Genomic DNA, 25,696 nt, shown 5'->3' on the forward strand with positions numbered 1-25,696 from the left:
GCATAAGGTGTGCTCAAGAATCCTCAAAAGTACACAGTACAAAAAATGAGTACACAAAAACAGACTAACCAATGCTTATACAAAGAAAAGGGTTCGAACACCGCATATGAAAATTAGGCTGAATGAAAAAAAATATTAGTGGCCTTCATCACCATAAAGAATGTAATTTGACTTTCTCTACCAACTGATGGATGGTACTCTCCTTGTTTTTGAAGACCCTACTGTTTCTTTCATTTCAAATAACCCACACACAACACATCCAAATAAGATGCATAAAAGATCGACAAGCACGCAATCCACCTGCTGAATGAACAAACTGATAAAAATGAGCTGACACACCAAACGGTTCACCTGTAGATACGCCCAGCCAATATCGAATCTTAAGTACACACAAAGAGTCTAACAACACAATCATCCTGAGAATCTATATTATGATCATTTCTGATGATAAACAAAGAATAACCCTATAAATATCAAATAGGATCACTTTTATAGTCATCAAATAATATTTAGGCTTAAATGCACTTTTCACCCCCTATGATTCAAAAAGTTACGAATTTGGCACCTTATAAAAAAATGGATATTTTGACCCCCTAACTTTTGGCCCTCTTTTGATTAGCTGATTTTGATAGAGATTATGCCAATTTTTCAGTCTCTAATGGTGTAAACTAGCATGCGGATATAAGGATGCTGATAAGTGGAGTCCAAACTGGCATGGTGTCCAAACTGACATGATAAGTGGAGTCCAAACTGATAAGTGGATGATTCTTTAGGGGGGCCAAAGGTTACACCACGTCAGTTTGGACTCCACTTATAAGCATCCTTCTATCCCCATTTCAGTTTACACCATCAGAGACTGAGAAATTGATATAAATAAGCTAATCAAAAGAGGATCAAAAGTTAGGGGGTCAAAATATCCATTTTTTTATAAGGGGGTCAAAATCACAACTTTTTGAAACATAGGAGATGAAAAGTGCATTTAAACTTAATATTTAACTAGTATTATATACTATTTTTGACTAGTAGCACTTGGCTCACCCCTACACATATATTATTTTTCTATGTAACACTAAAAGCTATCGATGTAAAACGAATATTTTTCCCATCTATCATAAGACAAGAAAGCTCATCCTTTCCTTAAGTATCTTCTATTCATCAATGTAAAAATACCTCTTTCCAATCTTGCACAATTTTTTTTAGCTTCGGAGTGCGAAAACATTAGCAAGTTAAATTATGGATAACTCTAACATAAAAAAGGTCAACACAAATAAGTTTGGTAGAATGTTTTTAGAGAATTACATACAATCCCAAACTATTAGATACATAAATTCTTGTTATGATGTCGGAAACCCTAATATGTGTGGGAACCCAATTTGGGCATTAAAAGAACTTACTATATGATTAAATGAATTCAAAATCATCAAATGGAGATATTATGGTTAAGGTAACATACATTTTGAGTAGAAAAAGATCACTACCAAGCTCCTGGTTCAAAATCCTTACTTGTAACAAGATGTCGGCAAGAAAGAAAAGAAAAAATATGGACAAAATCTTGAGAGAGTGGGAACGAATTTGAAAGTGTACCAAATTGAAAAAAAGTAATAAAGTAGTAAATTATCCTCGCCAAAGGGATTGTCATTCAACAAAACGATTAACAAAATTTATTTGATAAGAAAAGCAATTAAAAGAGTTTATGTGTTACATGCTTTGAATTGTCTTGCACAATTCGAGATTATGTTTGATTGATTCAGATGATTAACAACGATCAGAGTTTCATTGAATCTTATATACCTTCTTTCTTGGAATTAATTGGTTTACTATTAGTTAGGACCTAGCCTTCATAAATGAACGTTTTGATATGACCTCGGTTAACATTGGGAAATTTTAGTATGTGCGGGTAGTCAAGGGCTATATATACTTTTGACTTCCCCTAATGATGGATCATAACCATGACAATCTTACGCTTATTTAATTATAGAATTTAATTAGAAATTAACCAGTTTACTAAGTCAGTCTTATACCTTAACATATGGTCTAGGTCAACCACTAGTTGAAAAACATTACAAGTGTTCGGATCATATATACAAATTAAATTAGGAAAAATGAATCATAAACTGAATAGAGACTTTATTATAATTGAATCCAACAAATAAGTAGAGGTTTATAGTAGAACGCTAATGAAGAGATGTTTAGTTACACATGGTAACATACATCATTACAAAATAATAAAAAAAAATCATACCCTAGAGAGAACAAGAGGAAGTGAAAACCCTCTTCCTTGAAGCTCTAATGTTTGACCCTTGCCTTATACCACAAACTTTATGAATGAATAAAAGTGTGTGCAAGGGTCTTTATTTATATTCTTCATTACTTGGTGATTAAGGGATTAGAACTGAGCTTTTTCCTCCGATCCAACTTGGAAAACAAGCTAAAATTGCATAGCCACCACACAAATTTTGCATTTTTTGTCCCTTTTCGAGCGTTTTTTGGTCCTGAAATGCCTTGGAAATTGGGATGAATTTCCCCCAAATTGTATTGTCTTAAAAAAAATTATAAGAAATAAGAACCTTTGATATGAATTCTTAATATCCCTTGTTCATTCATGTGGTGTCTTGGTTTGCCAAATTACAAGAATATTTATCAACAAAAAGACTCAAATCACCTATGGAACTGCATGATTGGGGATGAAAGTGAATTACACTGAATCAAATAAAAACAACACCAAATGTTCCTCAAACGAAGGACAACTCATCTAAATAACCTCTTATTTGTCTTCATATAAAATAAAATAACTTAAAACATGGTGGAAAACATCATATGATACTCCATCATCACAACCTCGAACTTCAACCGTTGCTTCTCCTCCACCAAAAAAAAATAGGAAGAAGTTAAAATTTACAACAATTTCAGAAGCTAAACATACTTTTTGGAGATGGAGCATTGTTGCTCTTCCCAATTTCAGACTGAACTAACTTACAACTTCCATGCAAGTAGGACAAGCTTAGATAAGATACTCATACTTACAACCAATTCAATTCCAAGGAGTTTGCCACATTCCAGTCGTCGTGTGATTGTACCTGGTTTTGAATTTGAAGCAATTATAAACGTTCATTCAAAGTCAATATTACCACACACACATATAGATGTCTTTTCAAAGTTATATCGTGGCTTAACTCAAAGTGAGATATATTTGGTAAAGTAGGCTAACAAACAGTTTGGATTTTGTTACTAAAGATTCCGTAATTGAAATACTTCCTTCTAGCTTAAGATGTTGATAGTTAAAGGACGATGTTTGTTTTTATTTTATTTTGTGAAACATGCATCAGATGTAGGTTGTTATACATACAAGTCAATGTCTTAAATTCATTGAATGGTTTAGGTATCATGGGGTGATTATGACTGAGTACTGAAATCCAAAAGACTCATATTATTCCCCTATTAATGGGGTGTACTTATGAAGCAAGTCAACCCTAACGAGTCACCTACCAATATTGCACAAAAGATAGTGTGCTGTAATGAAATGAAACTAGAAAAGTCTTCTTATTTGACTTATCATTTCTTCTGAGTTTACTTTATTAAATATAAGTTAATGGTACAACATCCATAAGGAGTACAAGTGTAAGAACACTGCATTTGTTATACTTCTCTTCTACTGTTATATCTAAAACTTAGATTGTTTGGTGTTCTTAATGAATGATTGTGAGTTTATTTCCATCCATTTATATTGATATAAAACTTGAAGTCACATGGACCATATCTTACCCCTTCTTTCCTATGTGCTTCTCTTGTATGAATTATCTGATGGCTATCCCAAGGACGGCAATGTGGAGAAGTGGAGAAGTATTCTCATGGTGTTCTTGAATATTTTTTCGATTATACTTGATGTTTAAATTTGATTGTAAGGATTTTATATTTCGACATCAGATCCAAATTTAATAATAAGGTCTTGACTTATTTTGTTTGATTTTGAGAAATAATAGCATATATATTTTACTGTGAATATAATTGTAATCCTCTTTAAGAAGCTAACATTTTAATTTTACATTTAGAACGAAATTTTAAAGTTTCTAAATTAATTTTGGGTATTAATAAGAGGTATATTGATTACCAAAATAGTTTTGTTTTAGTATTTGAGAAGACAAGATGGTAGTTTAGAGACAAAATTATATTCAAGAAAAATCTCAAAGTTCTATTTCAATTTTTTTATGTAAATGAGGAAAATAAAAAGTTGTGGAAAAGGAATCATATTCGAGTTTGTAAGAATCTTGATTTGAGTGTGAGTAAGGTATGATAAAAGCAAGGTAATCAAAACCGGACCGGACATTAAACCGGTGTAGGCATGGGTTTAAGGTTTTGAGGTTCAACCGGGGTTGGACCGGGGGTTCAACCGGATTTAATTAAATAATATTTTTTATTATTTTATTATAGTTTTTTAGTTTTTTTTTTATTACGATGTAGTAAATAATTAAGAAAAACATGTTATAAAATCATTCGCAAAGATCACCTCACGTACACTGGTCAATTTAGTTTTATTTTTCTAGAGACACACATGGTCAACTATAATTCGCATATATTAATTATAATTATTTTTCAAATAAAGTCATTCTTCATGGGCTTTCCTTATAAGCCCAACCCATTAGTAACCCTAAATTGTCACAGTCATATGAAATCCTGATAATCAAATGCAGCCGCCTACTTTGCCTTTTCATCTCTCACTGTCATTGTCCCATGGATCACTATTCTTCTCTCCAATTGTATTTTTTCTTCTCTTAAATCTTCACTTGTGCTTCCATGGAAAATTCAACATAATAAATTTCTTAACTTGCTTGCCCTTCCCTCTCTAATCTTTCTTCTTAACTCTTCGTTTTTACTGATCTTTCTTGTTTTGAGTCTTGTGGCAATTGAAGCAAAATGAGATTAAAAACCTCTGTTATTAATTGTACAAATCTTTAAAAAAATTGTGTGAAAAGGGAACAAATTGATAAGAAATGGAAATTAATCAATAACGAAACGCGTTTCAATTTTTTTTGGAAAAAAATAAAACCTTAACCGGCTAGACCTGTAAAACCGTCTGAATCGGTGGTTCCCCGGTTTTTCCGGCTTTTGACCGGTTTTCCGGTTGTTGACCCGGTTCTTTGAACCAGCGGTTTTGGGAGTCAGTCGGACCGGACATGGGTCCGGTTCTCGGTTCAATCGGTTGAACCGGCCGGTCCGGTCCGTTTTTAACTACCATGGATAAAAGTATTATGTTCTTAAAGAGACTAGGTGTTGAAATTTATGGTTATTCAACAAGTACTTTTGGCAATATTTAGTGATTTTCAATTGCACAAAATTCGTGAGGAAGATGAGTATCTTACTTTCGACATTGATTGAAAAGGTGTATCTGGAATGGTGTCGAGAAATGGTGAATAATACATGGATTTTGTCAGTATGAAAGAGATACCATGATATTTGGATGACCTTAACGATTGAAGTTAAATCAGAAACTTGAAGTGTATGGCATCTACGAATATTATTCATTAGTGAAATAAAATTTAATAGTTTTGTATAGTGATGTAATGTTGTTTGGGATCAGCAAAGTGGATATTTATGTTTGTTCAGACACCAACCCTAAAGAGTTGGTGTCACATTGAATGATTGGTAGCAGCGCATAGATGCTACTAGGGTTTTTATGTGTTTAAATGCATCTTGACGCGTTAATGGTGTGTGTATTAAGATGCAAATGGAAGAAAGCATTTTAGGTTAAGTTCAAGTTTTCTTGAAATGTAACGATTTTTTTTTTTCTAAATATTTAACTCGAAAATTTCCTGTGTTTAAAAGATTTTCTGAAGAAAAAAAATACGTCTTACTCTTTTTCTCCAAATTAGCCATAACAAATCAAGGTTATTACTAACACGAATAGGATTCAATTTCCACAAATTTTTATTTTCCTCCTTTACATGAAAAAATTTGAAATTGAGCTATGAGATTTTTCTTGAAAATAAATATGTCTCTACTACCATCTTGATCTTCTCAAATACTAAAACAAAACTATTTTGATCATCAATTTACCGGATATTAATACCCAAAATTAATTTAGCAACTTTAAAACTTGAAGTTCTAAATGTAAAATAAAAATATTAGCTTCTTAGAGGATTATAATTATACTCATAGTAAAATACATAGGTAATTCTTTCTCAAGATCAAAGAAAATAGGTCAAGACCGAATTATTAAATATGACTATGATGTAGGAATATAAAATCCTAACAATCAAATTTAAACCTAAACTATAAACGAAAAAACATTCAAGAACACCATAACACTCGTGTGAGAATAATACTCCACTTTATTCTGATGAACAAACACCTTGATATTACTCCACAATGTCCTCCTTGGGATCGCCATCATATAATTCATACAAGAGAAAAACATAGGTAAGAAGGGGTGAGATATGGTGCATGTGATTTAAAGTAGTATATCAATATAAATCGATGGACATAAACGCACAATGATACATTAAGAACACAAAACCATCTAAGGTTTGGATATAACAATATAAGGGAAGTATATCAAATGCAGTGTTCTTACACTTATACTCCTTATGCATGTTGTGCCAATAACTTATACTTAATAAAGTAAACTCAGAAGAAATGATAAGTCAAATAATAAGAACACTTCTCTAGTTGAATTTCATTACAACAAACTATCTTTTGTGCAGTATTGGTAGGTGTCTCGCTAGGGTTGTCTAGCTTCATAAGTACACCCCATAAATAGTGGGCTCAACATACACCATGGAACCTAATCAATTCAATGAAATTAAGACATTGACTTGAATGTCTAATAACCTATATGTGATGCATGTCTCACAAAATAAAATAAAAACAAATATCATCCTTTAATTATCAACATCTTAAGCTTGAAGGAAGTATTTCAATTAGGGAATCCTTAGTAACAAAATCCAAACTGTTTGTTAGCCTACTTTACCAAATATATCTCACTTTGAGCTAAGCCACGATATAACCTTGAAAATACCTCTATATGTGTGTGTGGTAATATTGACTTTGAATGAACGTTTATAATTTCTTCAAATTCAACACAAGGTACAATCACATGATGATCGGAATGTGGAAAACGCTTTGACCAATCCATTTGGCTTTAGGAGATATAAATGTGTGCCTTGGAATGTAATGTGGTTGTAAGTACGAGTATCATATCTAAGCTTGACCTACATGCATGGAAGTTGTAAGTTATTTAAGTTTGTAATTGGGAAGAGCAACAATTTGAGAACTATCTCCAAAAAGTATGTTTAGCTTCTGAAATTCTTGTAATTTTTTTTGGTGGAGAGAAACAACATTTTAAGTTCGGGGTTGTGATGATGGATCATCATAAGATGTTTTCAGCTATGTTTTAAGTTATTTTCTTTTCATATGAAGACAAATAAGAAGTCATTAAGAGGAGTTGTCCTTGGTTTGAGGAACATTTGGTGTTGTTTTTATTTGATTCACTATAATTCACTTTCATCCCCAATCATGCAGTTCCATATGTGTTTTAAGTCTTTTTATTGATAAATCTTGTAATTCGGCAAACCTAGAAACCACATGAATGAACAAGAGATATGAAGAACGCATATCAAAGGTTCTTATAAACTTTTGAAGACAATACAATTTAAGGAAATTCATCCCAATTTCCCAGGCATTTCAAGGCCAAAAAACGCTCAAAAAGTAGAACTGTCAAAACGGGACGGGCCGTATAGGCTGACCCGTTTAGCCCGATTAATTATAGGGCTTGGGCCTTAAATATTAAATCCGAATTTTCGTAGGGCTTTTTAGCCCGGCCCTAAAAAGCCCGATACCCGTTAGGGCTAGCCCGGACGGGCCGCAGATAGCCCGTTAGCCCACATAACAAAAAAAACTATAAATTATATATATTTTTCAAATATTTCTTTACTTGGTTGATTATCCAAGTAAAAAGTAAAACTGAAAATTCAATCAATTAAAACAAATATAAATGTAATATAGTATCATATTTACTCGTTTCGTTATTTATAATTTTAAAGATCGAATATATAAATATATATAACCATAACGTATATAATTTATTTAAAATTGTTTTACTCACCGTTTTACTTTACGGCGTTTGTACGAAAATGTTACAATTTATTTTTGTGCTAGATATTATTTTAAAATATTAAAAATATTATTTATAAAAAAATTTATAGGAGTATTTTATAATACTATTTAAAAAAAATATAATTTTTAATACAGGCTGACCCTCTTAGCCCGCGACCCTTGTAGGATAATTTACTATTTTATTACTTTTTTCAATTTGGTACACTTTCCAATTCGTTCTCACTCTCTCAAGATTTTGTCGATATTTTTTCTTTTCTTTCTTGCCGACATCTTGTTACAAGTAACAATTTTGAACCAGGAGCTTGGTAGTGCTCTTTTTCTACTGAAAATGTATGTTACCTTAACCATAATATCTCCATTTGTTGATTTTGAATTCATAATAAACAGATATTTAAACGGATATTTTTTTGTTTATAACCAGGAGTGATCATAATATTGATTTTGAGGATGATTGTGTTGTTAGACTTTTTGTGTGTGTGCTTAAGATTGCAGGAACATGATATTGAAGAAATACTTTTTACCTTAACTAGAGTATGCATTTGCACCAACCATTAATGCACTTAAATGCAACTTCACGAGGACATGAAAATAGTCGATAACACTCGTAGTCATCAGCACATTGTCCTGTAGTGTAAAATAAAATAAATACATATAATTAATTAAAAATGGTAGAATGATTATGTATAAGATAAACAAACGAAAATATATATGAGAATGAGTTTATTATCTCTATGTCCACTATCGTTCCTTTTTTCACCGTCGACTACAACAAGAAAAAGAGAAACAAAAAAGATCACAACATAAACAAACTTGTAATTTTCAGCCATTTTTGTAACCTTTGCGTGTAACAAATATAGAATTAGTTAATCACTTTATATAGTAAAAAAGATCATGGGAAGCTTACGTCAATAAAATATTTAATAATATTGAAGGATAAAATTAGATTAATTATTAAACTTATCTAAAGTGGAATGATGTATAATGTTTGTCTCTTTTGTTCATAGAAGAAACATATCTCACATAAAAATATTACTTGTAATTCGAGATCATTCTTGTTTAATAACCTTTCGTTATTTTTTTTATTTTTTATCTATCCTTTCATGATTGACCAAGAAAAACCATTATTATATTACATTTACACTCGCATATCTTGAACAAACGACGATATCACCATCCTTTCTTCTATCACCAGGAGAATTAACCCTGATATCACCTAACGAAACGACTTTCTTGTCTCTAGATTTCCTAACGGACAGCCTCCCGCTCGTGGACTTCATCATTAGTGGCCTCTCCCCGAATAGCAAAAAAGCTCATATTCAAACTCCGTAGCACTGTTTTTGGGGCCAAGGCCATCCAAATTTAGCGGAATTTGCTAGTTAAAGACACCAATCTATTGCTGAATAATATCAAAAGACTCCGCAAAGAACTACAAAAAAGGCGCATCCATCTCCAATATACAAGCGACAGTTTGCTCGGATATATCCCTCAACTTAACCTTGTGGTTCATCTCATGGGCGGTTCTACCGTATGGCGACCCCGGGCGATCGCTCGGGTTCGATCGATAATTTTTGTACATTAGACTCAACCCAAAAGCACATCAACACATTTACAAAAAGAAAAATTTGGGCAATCTGAAAATTGTCACACGCAAATAGGTCTTGGAATTTTATTTAGCACACTATTGACGGGTTCATGTCTCTTATTTTAACGGGTTAATTGTTCAACTTGACCCTGTAATATACTTTATGTTTGAAAAATAACCTAATAAAATACAAAACATATATTCTAGCATTGTAACTTGAATTTCTTCTTATTTAAATCTGACCACCCTATAATATACGTGTAGTCTAAAAATATGACCTACAAGTTGAATCTTTTTACGTTAAAATATAGCTTTACACAAAATTAAATTTCTTCGACCATGGATAAATTAATTATGAATTTTTATTCCCTCATAATTATGAATTTATTAAACAATTTATAATTAATTTGTATATCGTTTAAAAATTACAAAATTTCATTGTGAAGGTTCTTATCTAGTTCCAGTCATGTCTACAAAATTAGGGAACTAAATTCGATCACTTGTGAGTATACGCTTACGCGGAACAAAATTTCAATTTTGCACGTTTTAGTTGAAAAATCAAAATAAATTTAAACGACTTCGAAATGTTATGAAACTTTACATATCCTTTTTATGTATTTTTATAGATGTCTCTGCAAATAATGAGCTCAAAATTCGATTTATAGATTGAGATTTTCATTGTTTTGTTTTTTGAGCTTTTGACACTTTAAAAATTCATAATTAATTTGTTGTTTGTCGAAAATTTATAATTTTTTTGTTAAAGCCATATTTTAACGTTCTTAACTCGCCTCTAGGAAATCATGAAAAAATTCAATCTCTCGGTTGTTTTTTTGGACTTCGCGTATATTACATGTTATAAATAATAAAAATCTCGAATTACATGGTTAGAATACATGTTATTTAATTACATGGTCAATTTTCAGACTTCACGTATATTACGTGGTCAATTTCAATTAATAACCCTATTTTAAATTGTATTTTTGTTGATAAAATGATAAATCTCTTTTATTTAGATTTTTTTAGAAAGAAAAAAAAAAAATTGATTTATGACAATTTAAGATTAATTCTTTGCCCAGACTTCTTAAATTTCCTGGCTCCGCCACTTGTTCATCTGGTGGGCTTCCAATTAGATAGTACATTTCTCCTCGGATGTCGTAAAAGTAGGTAGGAATGAATGCATCTTCTCAATCAGTTTGCATGATCTAGACTCTTTTTGCAGATCAACTCCGATAATGTGCGCTTGGTTGCCTTTTTCGACTTCTTCCTACGCTCTTTCGATTTATCCCATGAAGTGGAGGTGTTTTTCAATGGCTCTTCTAAGGCATCCTTATCCCTCAGCTCCTTAGCATACCATGGAGTATGAGAAAATGCTTCATAAAGGAAGTGTGGCAGAGAAACTCTCGAGACATTTGAAAGAAAAAGCCTATGGGATTTGATGGACAATTTGGCAAGTGTAACAAATTATACAAGTATTAAAGCATTAAGTAAAAAATCATATCCACATGGATTCTTATTTCTACTAGAAAATTAAACTAAATTTAATTATAAACAATAATTTTAGGGGATTTTAAAAGTTGGGTTGCAGTTGAAAATAAAATAAAGTCTTAAATGCTCTTTTGGTCCCTTAACTATTTAATTGGTATTGCTTTGGTCCCTTAACTAAAAAAAAGATTGTTTGAGGATTTTAAGTTTTTTTTTAGTCTCGTTTTGGTCCCTTCTGTTAGGTTTCCGTTAGGGTTTTAAAAAAAAGTTAACTTCAGGACACGTGTCACCTTGTCATTGGCTCTGAGTTTTTTTTTTTTTTTTTACAAAAAAATTTATTATTTTTTTTAAAATATATTTTATTTTTGTAAAAAAAAAAAAATCTCAGAGCCAATCACAAGGTGACACGTGTCCACACTTAGCGTTTTTTATTAAAACTATCGGAAACCTAACAGAAGGGACCAAAACGAGACTAAAAAAAAACTTAAAATCCTCAAACAATCTTTTTTTAGTTAAGGGACCAAAGCGATACCAATTAAATATTTAAGGGACCAAAAGTGCATTTAAGCCTAAAATAAAATAAAATAAAACTTGATTTAGAATGATGAAAGGCTATTAGGTTTTCCTCAATCCCCTTTATGTACTTATTTGGTAATACTAATTCGTAATTCAATAGAAATTTAAGGTTTATGTTCACAATATTGTTTAACAAAGTAGACCAAGACCTATTGCAATTCGAGATTTTATTCATATAATATAGAAACCTAATGTCCTAGGTGATACTCATATTATCAAAGGCATTATAGAATGTTGAACTAAACCACACTAATTAATTTTCCAATGTCTGGGCCAATTACCTTAGTTAAAAATGTATCTAGTCCAGGTTACAAAACCTAGTGTTAACAATGAGCTATAAGATAGAATCGATTCAAAGTTTATCAAAACTTGAAAAACATTAAGAACAAGATATATATTGAATAAACACACCACACTAGCATAGTGAGATTAGAAGTCACTACTGCTCAGTTCGAATTCAAACCTATTATATTCCAGATGTTGTAGACTATTGGCCAGTACACCAAGCATAGACTTTAGTCAGTACACCAAGCATCTTGATCCACATTTTCCTCAAAGGTTTGTGAAGACTTCCATGGAAAAACAGTACAAGAAGTTCATGGAGATCTTGAAGCAACTCCGCATTAATATTTCTTTGCTAAAAGCTCTCCACTAAATGCCAAATCATAACAAAATTTTTATGAACATTATCACTAAGAGACGAATATTGGGAGACTTTGAGAAAGTAGCAATGACCACTAAAAGATCCAGGTAGCTTCACCATTCCTTATTTTATAGATGAAGTTTATTGTGGGAAGGCGCTTTGTGATTTTGGAGCAAGCATCAATCTAATGCCTAAATAAATTTTCAATCAATTGGGAATTGGTCAAGCCAAGCCTAGTGCTGCGAATCTAAAACTTGTTGATAGGTCTCTTGTTCACCTTGAAAAAAGGATTGATGATGTGCTTATACAAGTGGATAAGTTTGTATTTCATGCAGACTTCATTATACTTGATTTTGAAACTTATGAGAATGTTCCTATCCTTTTGGAGAGACCTTTCTTAGCAACTTGAAGGACTCTTATTGATGTGTATAAGGGAAATCTGATTCTGAGGACAATATGTATGCAGTTATACCAACGGTTGCTTAACTTCCAAGGCACCAGTGCATGATTCTTGAAGGCATTTACCACCAACATAGAGTCTGATTCCAACCAAAGTTGAGTCCAATTATGTTGACTTGCAATCTCTATGGCCCTCATGGTTGCTGATAACTCAACAAAATAAGCATTAGTCTAATGAAAAATTTAAACATGAAACCTTTTAAAAGAAACATTAGTCTACTACCATTCATACCAACATAATATAATGTTGGTCTCATCTCTTTATTTTGAAAGGCTATATAAAAAAAATAGAAAATAATAAAAGATTTAAACATGAAACCTTTTAAAAGAAATATTAGTCTAGTTCCATTTATACCAACATAATATAATGTTGGTCTCATCTCTTTATTATATGAAAGGCTATATAAAAAATAGAAAATAATGAAAGATTTAAACATGAAACCTTTTAAAAGAAATATTAATCTAGTTCCATTCATACCAACATAATATAATGTTGGTCTCATCTCTTTATTATATGAAAGGCTATATAAAAATAGAAAATAACAAAAGGTTGGTAAGCAAGAATGAACTCTAATTATATTTGATATTTGTCCTTAAGATCCATTCTATGAGTTGAAAGGGAATTTAATAATTATTTTAAACGCTTTTTACTAGTAACATAATTGAACTGACATAAACATAGAATAAGGCTTTTTACTATATAAAATCTTCAAACAATGTTATATTACTTATATGCAAAAGTGAAAAAATGGATGAAATTCTTAAGCTTGTATATAGGGTGATATTTTTTGTTTTCTTATATCTTGTTATATCCGATAGTCAAAGTAAGTCATCCTCATATTTTTGTTTTCTTATCTTATCTTATACACAATATTTCATTCACTTTTAATAATATTTGTTTATTTTAATTTTACAATATAGGAACTTGTTCTAATTTCCTTGAGTGTTATAAAATATATGGGATTCCTCTTGATGGGGTTTGGAGGTGCGTCAAAGGTTTTTGTGAATTACTTATAGATTTCAATACATATAAAGTGAGAGAAGTTGCTATTGTGAGAGGTGAGAATATAAATTAGAACATGACATTTAATTGATCGGTTGAGATCTAATTTTCATATAAAAAGTCAATTTCATGCATGTAACTTTTTGTTCAATAGCCATCATCAAACCTCAACACTGATCATGTAAGAATTAGTTGTTGTAGGTTCGACCATCAGCACCTCAAGTGAATAGCCCATATAAAAGATAAAATAATAAAAAAAAATAAAAAATCTTTTGTTCAATTCACAACATCACATATTCTAATTACAGATTGGGTGTAAAATTTCCACCATAATAATCATTTTTTTTGTACAGTTGCTTCCATTTATCTCTCACACATGCCTTTCTCCCTCTGCACCTAATGTTTTCAATCATTCTCCATTTTCAAGTCATAAGTAACATGAATGTATTATGTGACTTTCGATTTAATTGCGACTAGTTAGATTAAAGGAGTATATTATCATTTTCATCAATTTAAAGAAAAAAATTTTATGGATAAATATTATTGGATTTGGATATATATGGGTCTTCATTTTTTCTTTTCGTTGTGGACGAAATAAAAGATAACAAGTTTTTGATTTTAAATGGGTGTTTGGTTCGACAAGGTCGATGGTTGTGAAAATGAGTTCCCAGTGTTCTATGTATGAGTGGTTTTGAGGTTTGTTATTCTATGTATGAGCTTTTTGGCTCCTTCATCATTGAAGGAGAGTAGTAAACTACCATTTACAATCATACAAACCTTTTATCTTTGATGTCCTATGAATGAGAAAAAATTATAACCTAATTTTTTTTCTTAATAATCTCCATAACAAATATGGTGTAACACCTATGATGACACTTCAAAGTTGTAAGGAAAAGTTGTTTAAAGCGGAAAAAAACATTATCGTTTTTTTTTTTTAACAAACTAAAATGAGATATAATATTAACAACAATGATTCACTCCGCACAAGGTGTGTAAGGAGCAAACCACCCAAGAGTATTTACAAGATTCAGGTGGCCAAAACAAGGTAGCACCACCAAAGCAAAACAAATTACAAGTGGACACTCATACAAAGAAGCAGATGTTTCCACCCATACAAGCATCATGGATATTTTCCTGCAAAATAGTGGTGTACAGTAAAACAGAACACTCCCTCTCACTCTCCTCCTACCACGCAAACAAACGACGGCGCCACACCCTCACCCTCTCCCCTCCCCCAACCGCACCTATATCCCTCCTCGCCTCCGCCACCGAACACTCCTTTTTCAAAGCTAGCTCATATAAGCGGGGAAATTTTATTTTCAATGGAATTTCCCCCACCTATATGTCTTGCCAAAATAAAGTATCATTGCCATCTTCCACAACCTGACGAATATTATTATCAAACCGCCGCCCGACACTCTCTCCCAACCCCTGACGAATCCTACACACCGACCGCCACCAAGCCGAGCAATGACTACTACCCTCCTTCAGCCGCCCCCCATCCTCACTGTAATAGGCTTTCAAAACTCAATACCACAACCCCTCCTTCAGAACCCTTTGAATCCTTCCCAAATCCACCAAGAAGATCATCAAACGCACCATTGTTCGATTTCGGCGAGGCAAAAACGTTTTCAAAATTAACTTTCACGGTGCTTTTCAGCTCTGACACAACGTCAAAAACATTGTCGTCGTAAACCGGTGGCGGTGAAGAATTTCCGGCGGATTCAGGAAACATGGTATCCAAATCAAAGGGTGCATCGCGAGGATTGGATTAGGAGTTGGATCCGATGGTGGTGGTGAAGAGATTGTCGAAACTAGAGGAGTCGCGATTGTGACGGTTGATGGAGGATCCGATATGTACGAGCAGATCGGGATTCGAAATCGAAGTTGAGAAAAGTTGAATTTGAATTTGAAGATGAAGATGATGATTTGGGTGGTTGAGACATTGAAGCGGATTTACCTTGAGGTTTGATATCGAAATCGAAAGAAGATAGAAGATTATCGAAATCATTCATGGTGGAGGTTAGGGATTTTGCGATGAAATTGAGGACATTGAAGGGGAAATGAAGAGGGTGAAGGAGAATGGGATCAGGTGGCTTGCTTCAGGTTTTTAATAGGGGATCGACATATCAACTGTTCTGACAGATTTTAGTGTCGTTGCTTCGGGTTGCTGGGAGGGGCTTTATTGTTAGGTTCTGATTTTTTTGGTATTGTTATTGTTTTCTCTGTGTATAGCCGCTGAGCAATTTTAAATCATGCTAAGTTGTAAGCCTATTTGCACATCTTTTGCTGGGCATTTTCTTTATATTTAAGCTGATTTAAAAAAAAAAAAAAAAAAGATTCGGGGAGTTCATCTTCACTTAAGCATGGAGAATTTTGATGATTTAAAAAAAAATTCTGGATTTTTTTATGATGGATGTATGAAAAATGATGATGATGAAGATGAAGATATGAAGAAGAGGACGAGCTTAAAAAAAATTTGGATTTAAAAAAAAATTTATTTTTCTATTATTTTATTTATTATTAACTATTTGACATTTTTTTTAAATCAATAATTACACGTGGCATGCCACATGGGTCAAAATTGGAAAAAAAAAAATGATTATTGCAAACTGGTTAAATTCTTAAGGGACTAAAATTTTCATTTTTTTAGTGGTCGAAATCGCAACATTGATAAACTTTGGTAGTGAAAAGTGTAGTTTAGCCTAACTTAAAAGGACTAAATATATTACAAATCTCAAAGTTAAAGGACCGTGATATAATTTAAGATAATTTTTTTTTTTTTGAAAAAATTAAAGGATTTGTTTCAATTACCTTTGAAAAATGGTGGTTAACTTAACCACTAACAAATGAAAATGAACAATTTATTGATGGAGTCAAAATAGTTCATAAATACCACCTAAAAAGGTGAAAGTTAAGTTCATTTGTTGATGTAAATTATCCACCATTATTTTAAGGTGAGACCTAGGTTGCCTTTGAAAACTCATGGGCAATTTACCCAAACCAATCAAAAGTTTCCATGTGTACTCCATTAAAATAATAACATTTATTATTTTATTTTGCAAAAATATAGCAAGTATTTTATTATTTGCATATTCGCCCCATCTTAAATTAATGATTTTTTACAATTTAAACCTCACAATAATTAAATTTCACCTCTAATCCAATCACTCTCCAAACCTTTTTTTTTTTTTTTTTTTTATCAAATTTGGGTTCATCTTTATGAAACCGCAATTCAGGGAATTTAATGTCAAAGATCATGCATTCGTTCCAATTTAGTTGAACAGCTTGGCAAAAACCATTAAAAATTAAAATTATCACCCCTGGGAATTGAACCTGGGTGCTCTCACCTATTTAAAATGTACTCCATAACCACTTGATCAATACATTTTTATGAAATAATTTGGAATTCAAAATTATGTTATTAGTGAGCAAATTATTTTATTTTTATTTGCAGTGCCTTTATAACCTAGCTTTAGTAAAAAAAAAATCATTTTATATGTGTATAATTATGAAGTAGTAATTTTTTCTTAAGAAAAATGAATTCATTCAATTGATTTTTTATATTTTAAATATCATTCTTTTTTATAAATTCATACTTTTATATAGATTCGATGACCTACAACAATGTTTCATTTGTGATCAACCGAATTATGATTTATTTTAGGTATCATCTTTCATTTGGATCAGATAAATTGTTTAAAGGTAATAATTTTTTTTTGCAAGGTCTTATAAGTTATAACCTAGCTTTAGTAAAAAAATTCATTTTATATGTGTATATTTATGAAATAGTAAATCTTTCTTAAAAAAAATGAATTCATTCAATTGATTTTTTATATTTTAAATATCATTCTTTTATATAAATTTATACTTTTATATATAGATTCGATGAACTACAACATTGTTTCATTTGTGATCAAACGAATTATGATTTATTTTAGGTACTATCTTTCATTTTGATCAGATAAATTGTTTAAAGGTATTAATTTTTATTTTTTTCAGTGTCTTACAAGTTATAAACTAGCTTTAGTAAAAAAAAAAAAATCATTTTTTATGTGTATATTTATGAAATAGTAAATCTTTCTTAAAAAAAAAATGAATTCATTCAATTGATTTTTTATATTTTAAATATCATTCTTTTATATAAATTCATACTTTTAAATAGATTCGATGACTGATGGGATAAAACCGCAAGTGCACAGTTCTATCAGAATTCAGGGCATTACAAAGGCAACATGTGGCATAAAAACATTATTTTATATGTATATACTATACTATATACTATTGATTTTACTGTTCATTTAAAATATTTTATTTACTATTTTATCCTTTATAATATTATATTAAATTTGAATTAGAAAAATGAAATCTCATTAAAATAGGAAATATACCACTAATATATACTCTTTTTTTTTTTTTGACAAAATACTATATATACTGTATATGAAGGGAATAGAGACTTTGGGCTGAATTTTTTATAATTTCAATTATACCTTTAAACAAATTTTCCTATATTAATGTTACATTCTTGGTGGTATTAAAAAAAGATAAGAATTTGTATTATATTTGTTAAACTACTGTGTTGTTGTGGTAAAAGATAAACATGATTATTTTGGGTTTATTACAATTTTAATTTCACAAATATTTGTACTTATAATTTTAATCAAAATAAAAATTTCATACAAAATACCGTTCATAATTTACACATGTCACGTGCTCGTTTTTTCGCTAGTTATATATAGTATCTATATTATATATAAATAAAACTATCTCTTTCAGCACTTTTGGGCAGGATTTTTCTTTCCAAAAATACCCTTAATTTTTAATACAAACACCACATGTAACAAATAAATAAGAATAAATTTAAATATTAAAACAAATGTAACAAACACGATATGTATGTCTGGTTTTTTCCTTTATCATTTAAAAAGTGTAACAAACTATATGAGTATATTTAATACTTGCTTTTTTATTATCCCAATTATACCATTAAAACAAAATCCATAATCATCAATCAACAACAAGAAGATCCAACATTTTAAAAAATAAATAGATAAATTTAAAGGAATTTTTTTTAAGATTCTTATGTTTTTACATAATATTTGGACAAGATTCTAATTCTCATTAATATTTTCTCCCATGTCAAGAATATCTCTTTCCTTCTTCTGATTCATATTCATTCATTCCTTATTATTCCAATTTTTAACCCAATTCATCTTCCTATAGATTTGCATCGTTTTTGCTGAACCAAAAAGTACTGTTAAGCAGAAGAATTCCAGAATCATAGATGTAATCACAATAGTTCTCAATGACAATGCTTAAAAAAAATTGTTTTTTTTTTCCAATCTATCTCTCTCAATCCCGATCTACTCTCTATTCCCTTAAACCCTTTTTTCCTAAACTATTCCTTACCTCTCATGCTCTCTCTTCTCCATCAGATACCATTTCCCCTTCTATCATCTTCATTGCATTCTCCTCCTTCTCTTTCATTTTTGACTTCTCAATAAAAAATCAATCCCAACTTCAATTTTTTATTGTCGAATTCGGATTTGGGGTGCGTGGGTTCGATTGAGAGAGAGAGAGGGATTGAGATGATGGATATATAAACAACGGTGTTGATGGTGGTTTTGAAAAAGAGGTTTTGATGGTGGTTATCTGGATTTTTTTTATGAAGGTGATGAATGAGGGGAAGGAAGAAGATGAAGTATGGGATATAATGCTAGATGTTGTTGGTTCACAGTAAGATACAGTGGACATGCATGATCTAATAATCCTTCTTTATTAAAAAAGATCAAACGGTTTATATTAAAAAAATAATAGGATCTATAGCGGACCAGTGGGTTCACCATAGATATTTGAGGTTAAAGTTAATTAATTTGGCAAACTGTGGGAAAAGTGAAGGACTAAAACGTGAGTTTTATTAATTGTGAGACCAAAATAAAACCAAAGAATTAAATAAACCTTTTTTTTTTTACTAAAGCTAAGTTATAACTTATAAGACATTGCGAAAAAAAATCAATACCTTTAAACAATTTATCTGATCCAAATAAAAGATATTATCTAATATAAATCATAATTTGGTTGATCACAATAAAACATTGTTGTAGTTCATCGAATCTATATAAAAGTATGAATTTATATAAAAGAAAGATATTTAAAATATAAAAAAATCAAATGAATGATATTTTTTTTTTTTTTTAAGAAAGATTTACTATTTCATAATTATACACATAAAATGATTTTTTTTACTAAAGCTAGGTTATAACTTATAAGACTCTGCAAAAAAAAAATTAATACCTTTAAACAATTTATCTTATCCAAATGAAAAATAGTACCTAAAATAAGTCAAAATTCGGTTGATCACAAATGAAACAATATTGTAGTTCATCGAATCTATATAAAAGTATGAATTTATATAAAAGAATGATATTTACAATATAAAAAATCAATTGAATGAATTTATTATTATTTTTTAAGAAAGATTTACTATTTCATAAATATACACATATAAAATGATTATTATTATTTTTACTAAAGCTAGGTTATAATAAGTCACTGCAAAAAAAAAAAATCTCACTAATAACATATTTTTGCATTCCAATTTAATTCATAAAAAATGTATTGGTCAAGTGGTTTGGGAAAACATTTCAAATAAGTGGGTGCATTCAAGTTCAATTCCCACAAGTGATAATTTTAATTTTTAATGATTTTTGCCAAGTCGTTCAACTAAATTGAAATGAATGCATGATTTTCACATTAAATTCTCTGGATTGTGGTTTGATAAACCCAAATTTGATAAAAAAAAAAAAAATGGGGGTGAAAAATCATTAATTTAAGATGGGGTGAAATGCTAAATTTTTGCAAAATAAAATAATAAATGTTATTATTCTAATGGAGTACACATGGAAAATTTTGATTGGTTTGGGTAAATTGCCCATGAGTTTTCAAAGGTAATTTAGAAAAAACCTTATTGTAAAGATAATTAAGTTGTCATCATAATTAAAATTAAGATAATTAAGTTCCTGTGGCCATGGCAAACGTCCAAGTGTCCAAGTATGAGTATGATTAAATCGAAAACGATATACACTGTTCTACTATGATTTATGACCACTCCCTCCCTCAAACCGCAAAACATTTATCACCAAAACAATGTCACAAACTGAACCAATCCGTTTCGGCATTCTCGGTTGCGCCGACATAGCCCGCAAACTCTCACGCGCCATTCTCCTCTCTTCCACCGCCACCATCTCTGCCGTCGGCAGCCGCACTCTCTCCAAAGCAACCACCTTCGCAAAACTCAACAACTTCCCTCCCACCGCCAAAATCTACGGCTCCTATGAAGAAGTTCTTGATGACCCTAATGTTGACGCTGTTTACGTGCCGTTGCCGACTACGTTGCATGTGAAATGGGCGGTGGCTGCTGCGAAGAAGGGGAAGCATGTTTTGTTAGAGAAGCCGGTGGCTGTGAGTGTGAAGGAGTTTGATGAGATTGTGAAGGTGTGTGAGGAGTGTGGGGTGCAGTTTATGGATGGGACTATGTGGATGCATCATCCTAGAACAGAGGTGATGAAGGGGTTTTTGGAGGATGGAGAGAAGTTTGGCAAGGTTAAATCGGTATGTGTTTGTGTTTTGGTTTTGATAATGTTGATGTATGAATTATGAACACTCCTTAGATTAGGCATGTCTCAGTGTCTGACACATGTTGTCTCGAACTCGAACACCACACGACACCGACACACATATAGTTAACATGAATCATGTGATTCTCTCAAATTATTAGAATTGTTGGGTGTTCGTATCCGTGTTTCATAGTGCATGGAATACCGATGCAGACACGAATATACAGATGATGTTTAATAAAGAGGAATGCTAGCCATACTCTTTTTCAAACAAATCCATGTGGATTTCATCCCCTTATGTAGAACCCATATCTAAAATGTGTGGGACCCTCACGAATTTCATGCAATAAGATAGTGAATGTTAGGGAGTTTTGGAAAGAAAATGTTGCTAGCACTCCTCTTTAAGAAAATAGAACCGATTTTGGGTTTCAATTTGTATGTGTTTGTGTTTTGATGACATTGATATATGAATCACTGATGCAGACACTTGACACGAGACTGACATAGTAAGATATTGATGATGATTTAGGAGAATAGAAGTGGTTTAGGGTAATGTTTGTTACCGATTATAAAAAATATATTTTGTCATTTTAGATTAATTTTTAGAGATTTAGGGTTCCTTTGTTACGGATTATAAATAATGTGATTTTGATAATCAATAATTAAGAGATTACATTTTAGAGATTTTTATAAAAGAAGTTGTGTTTGTGTGGAGGATGGGGAGAGGTTTGGGTAGGTTAAATCAGTATGTATTTTGATAATGTTGATGTATGAAATATGAATCACTTATACAGACACCTAACACGATACTGACAGATAGACATGCATGGGCGGATTTAATATGAAACATGGTGTGGCAGTTGCCACACCAGTTTCATGGTTAGCCGAGTGGTTTGAGTCTACTGAATGATGTGCGTGACCTGTGTTCAACTCTTGTTGAGAAGCGCTTTTGAACAATTTATTTTTTATTTTTTTAAGTTATTAGTATTAAAAAGGGTGTTGCAGGGAATCAAACCTGCAACACAATGGTAAAATGCTTCCACCTATACCAATTCACTATATTGTTTAAGGTATCAATTATTTACTTTGTTAATAAATATAGTTGATTTGAATATTTTGCCACACCAATATCAAATGTCTGGATCCGCTCCTGTAGACATGTAGATATTGACGATAATTTAAGAAAATAGAATCGATTCGGGGCTTAAAACGGTGTGTGTTCATGTTTTCTTAACATTGATGTATGAAACTAGAAGTGATTTAGGCTATGTTTTTTTTTTTTTATGGATTTATGAAACATGATTTTGATGTTATGGATTAACTTTTAGAGATTAGAGACTTTGTTACGGATTATAAAAAAGTGATTTTGATACTAAATAAACATATGTAGTCTTTAAAGTATATATAGCATCAAGTACTAATATGACAGATTTGTATAAATTAGGAGAATGTAGGAGAAAGATGATACCTCAGATACTGAAATTTGGATTTCTTCATAAGACTTTGCCTAATTATCTTAAGCTGATAGTCTTTGAAAACTCAAGCATTTCTGAAAACATTCTTCAGCTGAGCATGCTCTTAAGAATGTGAAAACTCAAGCATTTCTGATCTGGTGAGATACAAAGGGACTAAATTGATTTTCTGTTATCAACTTCATTTCGTAAATTTGGAGGATTAAATCGTCCTGCTATAGAATTTAGATAACCAAAATGTTCAGTTACTCTTTTTCAAATTCTGTTTTTGAACAATAGTTACAAGTTTAAGTTGGCTTAGTGTATAGAGAGTGGTTCTGTGCTTAAAGAAAATTATAAAGAGTTAAAAAATTCCTGGTTAATGTCAAATAATGTTTCATTGATAAAATCGAAGTATTGCTCTGTGTTATTCTAGTTGTCTTCTCCTTGATACTTCATTATTGAGTTGAGCTGTTGTTTGTCTGACACTGAAATCCTGCTGCATGCCTGGTCTCGTTTCTGAATCAAATTATGACTTTCTATAAGACATTTAAGAATTAACCTATGAAGCACGGGTTCGGACACGGACATTGAACACGACACGGACACTGACACGTCGACACCGCTAATAATTTGAGAAAATAACGTAATTCAGTGTAATTATATGTGTCGATGTCTGACACGCCTAACCTGAGGAATGTCTATGCTTCATAGTTACTTAACTATAAGCTAGATCCAAAATTAAGAACCAAAACAGAAAGTTATGCCTTTGATGTTAGTCTATCGGGGTCCCTTGCCCTTATGTAAATTTGAAAATTTTAAAGTTGTTGTATATATGTGTGTATATTTCAATCACAAGCTTAGACATCAAGTTTTCAAGCACCAGTTATGATTCTGAATTATGTTCTAATGATTGTTATATCTTTTGCATACATGTTCTGCACTGATATATGGTTTTATTTGACATTGCACAGATTCACACCTGTTTTACATTTGGTGCTGATCCTGACTTTCTTGAGAATGACATCCGCGTGAAGCCGGATCTCGACGCTCTCGGCTCTCTTGGTGACGAAGGATGGTATTGTGTTAGGGCAATTCTGTGGGCTTACAACTACGAATTACCAAAAACGGTATTAGCCACGCGCGAACCAGTGCTTAATAAAGCTGGAGTATTATTATCTTGCGGTGCTTCTTTATACTGGCAAGATGGAAGAGTAGCAACATTCTATTGCTCTTTCTTATCTAACCTAACAATGGATATAACTGCTGTTGGGACAAAAGGAACACTTCATGTTCATGATTTTATCATCCCTTATGAAGAAAAGAAAGCATCATTTTATGCAGCTTCAGAATCAAGCTTTGATGATCTTGTCACTAAATGGGGTTCACAGCCGAGTAAGCACGTAATAGAAAACGATCTACCTCAGGAGGCTCTTATGGTAACTGAATTTTCTCGTTTGGTGGCAGAAATCAAATCAAAAAACGCGAAACCTGAGAAGAAATGGCCAACTATTAGTAGGAAAACACAACTGATATTGGACGCCGTGAAGGCTTCGATTGATAAGGGTTTTGAGCCTGTACAGATTCAGGAATGAAATTGTTTCGAATATATCTTCACCCTGCCTAACTCGGATCTTTGTTCCGTTATTAGTGCGTCGCAATAAGAAAATAATATTTCTGGTGGAAATGAACACTTTGTATGTTCTTCAACTTAAAGGAGGATGGTGATGAATGTAGTGAATAACTATTTCTAAGTTCATTACCAGTTTCAATAAGTGAGTAATTTATTGTGGAAGTTATATTTTGCTATGAAATCAATTGATTAAAGCAATAAAATAATTGGATGAGGTGGCTAGTTTTGATTGGTGTGTGTTAAAAGAGTGTGTTAGGGAGTGTGACCCTAGCATTTCTCTTAACTTAATTACTCCCTCCGTTACTAATTATAAGAAAAATTGACTTTTTAAGTTCATTCAATTAATGATGTATGTGATCCACAATATAAATCACGTACATCAAAAAATTAAGGCAAAATTATATTTTTAGTCCCTTAACTTAATTTCAGGTAACAATTTGGTCATTTATCTTTTTTTCATTTCAATTTGGTCCTTTTTGTCCATTTTTATATACATTTTCAAGCTTCAAATCTAATATTCTTATGCAAACATAGACGAGGATCATATATTTGAAGATTGAAAGACCATAAGAAAATAAAATCATGAATTTTAAGCTTAAAAATTCATATGAAAATTGACAAAAAAGACCAAATTGAAATGAAAAAAAGATAAAAGACCAAACTGTTACCTGAAATTAAGTTAGGGACTAAAAGTGTAATTTTACCTAAAATTAATTGAATGAACTTAAAAAGTCAATTTTATTTATAATTAATAACAGAGGGAGTACATAATAACATTGACAATAAACCCAACAAACATGGTTTAAGTGGACAAACACTTAAAAAACCCATACAATTTTTTATACTCCCTCCGGTCCTATTTATAAGAGAATTTTGGGTCAACAAAAGTTGATGTATCTAGTTAAAAATTCAGTCCAAATACATTCACTTTTGTTGACCTAAATTTCTCTTATAAATAGGACCGAAGGTAGTATTATTTTTCTATGAAAACATTCCTTGAGCTGTGTGCATTTAATTAGGTGTTAGTTATAATTGTAGTCATTAATATAATGATTTGGGAGAGAAGACAATTACTCCCTCCGGTCTCAAATGTAGGGAAAAAAACAAAAAAATTTGTGGTCTCAGATGTAAGAAAAAGT

The 25,696-nt window shown here is 31.4% G+C and overlaps 1 protein-coding gene and 2 long non-coding RNA genes across 4 annotated transcripts; 2 read left to right on the forward strand and 1 right to left on the reverse strand.

Moving 5' to 3' along the window:
• Positions 1–6,097: 6,097 nt before the first annotated feature.
• LOC112422553 (uncharacterized) lies at positions 6,098–8,946 on the reverse strand. Of its 2 annotated transcripts, XR_003012952.2 has the most exons (3): positions 8,631–8,946; positions 7,013–7,205; positions 6,098–6,371 (listed from the first exon to the last, which is right to left on the reverse strand). It is a non-coding gene; the product is annotated as an uncharacterized lncRNA (long non-coding RNA). The 2 variants fall into 2 exon arrangements; XR_003012950.2 differs by lacking the exon at positions 7,013–7,205.
• Positions 8,947–13,554: 4,608 nt separating this feature from the next.
• LOC25496218 (uncharacterized) lies at positions 13,555–14,206 on the forward strand. Its single transcript, XR_003013099.2, has 2 exons — positions 13,555–13,675; positions 13,773–14,206. It is a non-coding gene; the product is annotated as an uncharacterized lncRNA (long non-coding RNA).
• A 6,720-nt stretch (positions 14,207–20,926) lies between these two features.
• LOC25496220 (uncharacterized oxidoreductase At4g09670) lies at positions 20,927–24,771 on the forward strand. Its single transcript, XM_013596493.3, has 2 exons — positions 20,927–21,468; positions 23,899–24,771. Exons 1-2 carry the CDS (start codon positions 21,004–21,006, stop codon positions 24,517–24,519), a joined length of 1,086 nt encoding a protein of 361 aa, XP_013451947.1. The 5' UTR covers positions 20,927–21,003; the 3' UTR covers positions 24,520–24,771.
• Positions 24,772–25,696: the final 925 nt, after the last annotated feature.

This window comes from Medicago truncatula, chromosome 6 (assembly GCF_003473485.1).
Source record: "Medicago truncatula cultivar Jemalong A17 chromosome 6, MtrunA17r5.0-ANR, whole genome shotgun sequence".
NCBI classification, from domain to species: Eukaryota; Viridiplantae; Streptophyta; class Magnoliopsida; order Fabales; family Fabaceae; genus Medicago; species Medicago truncatula.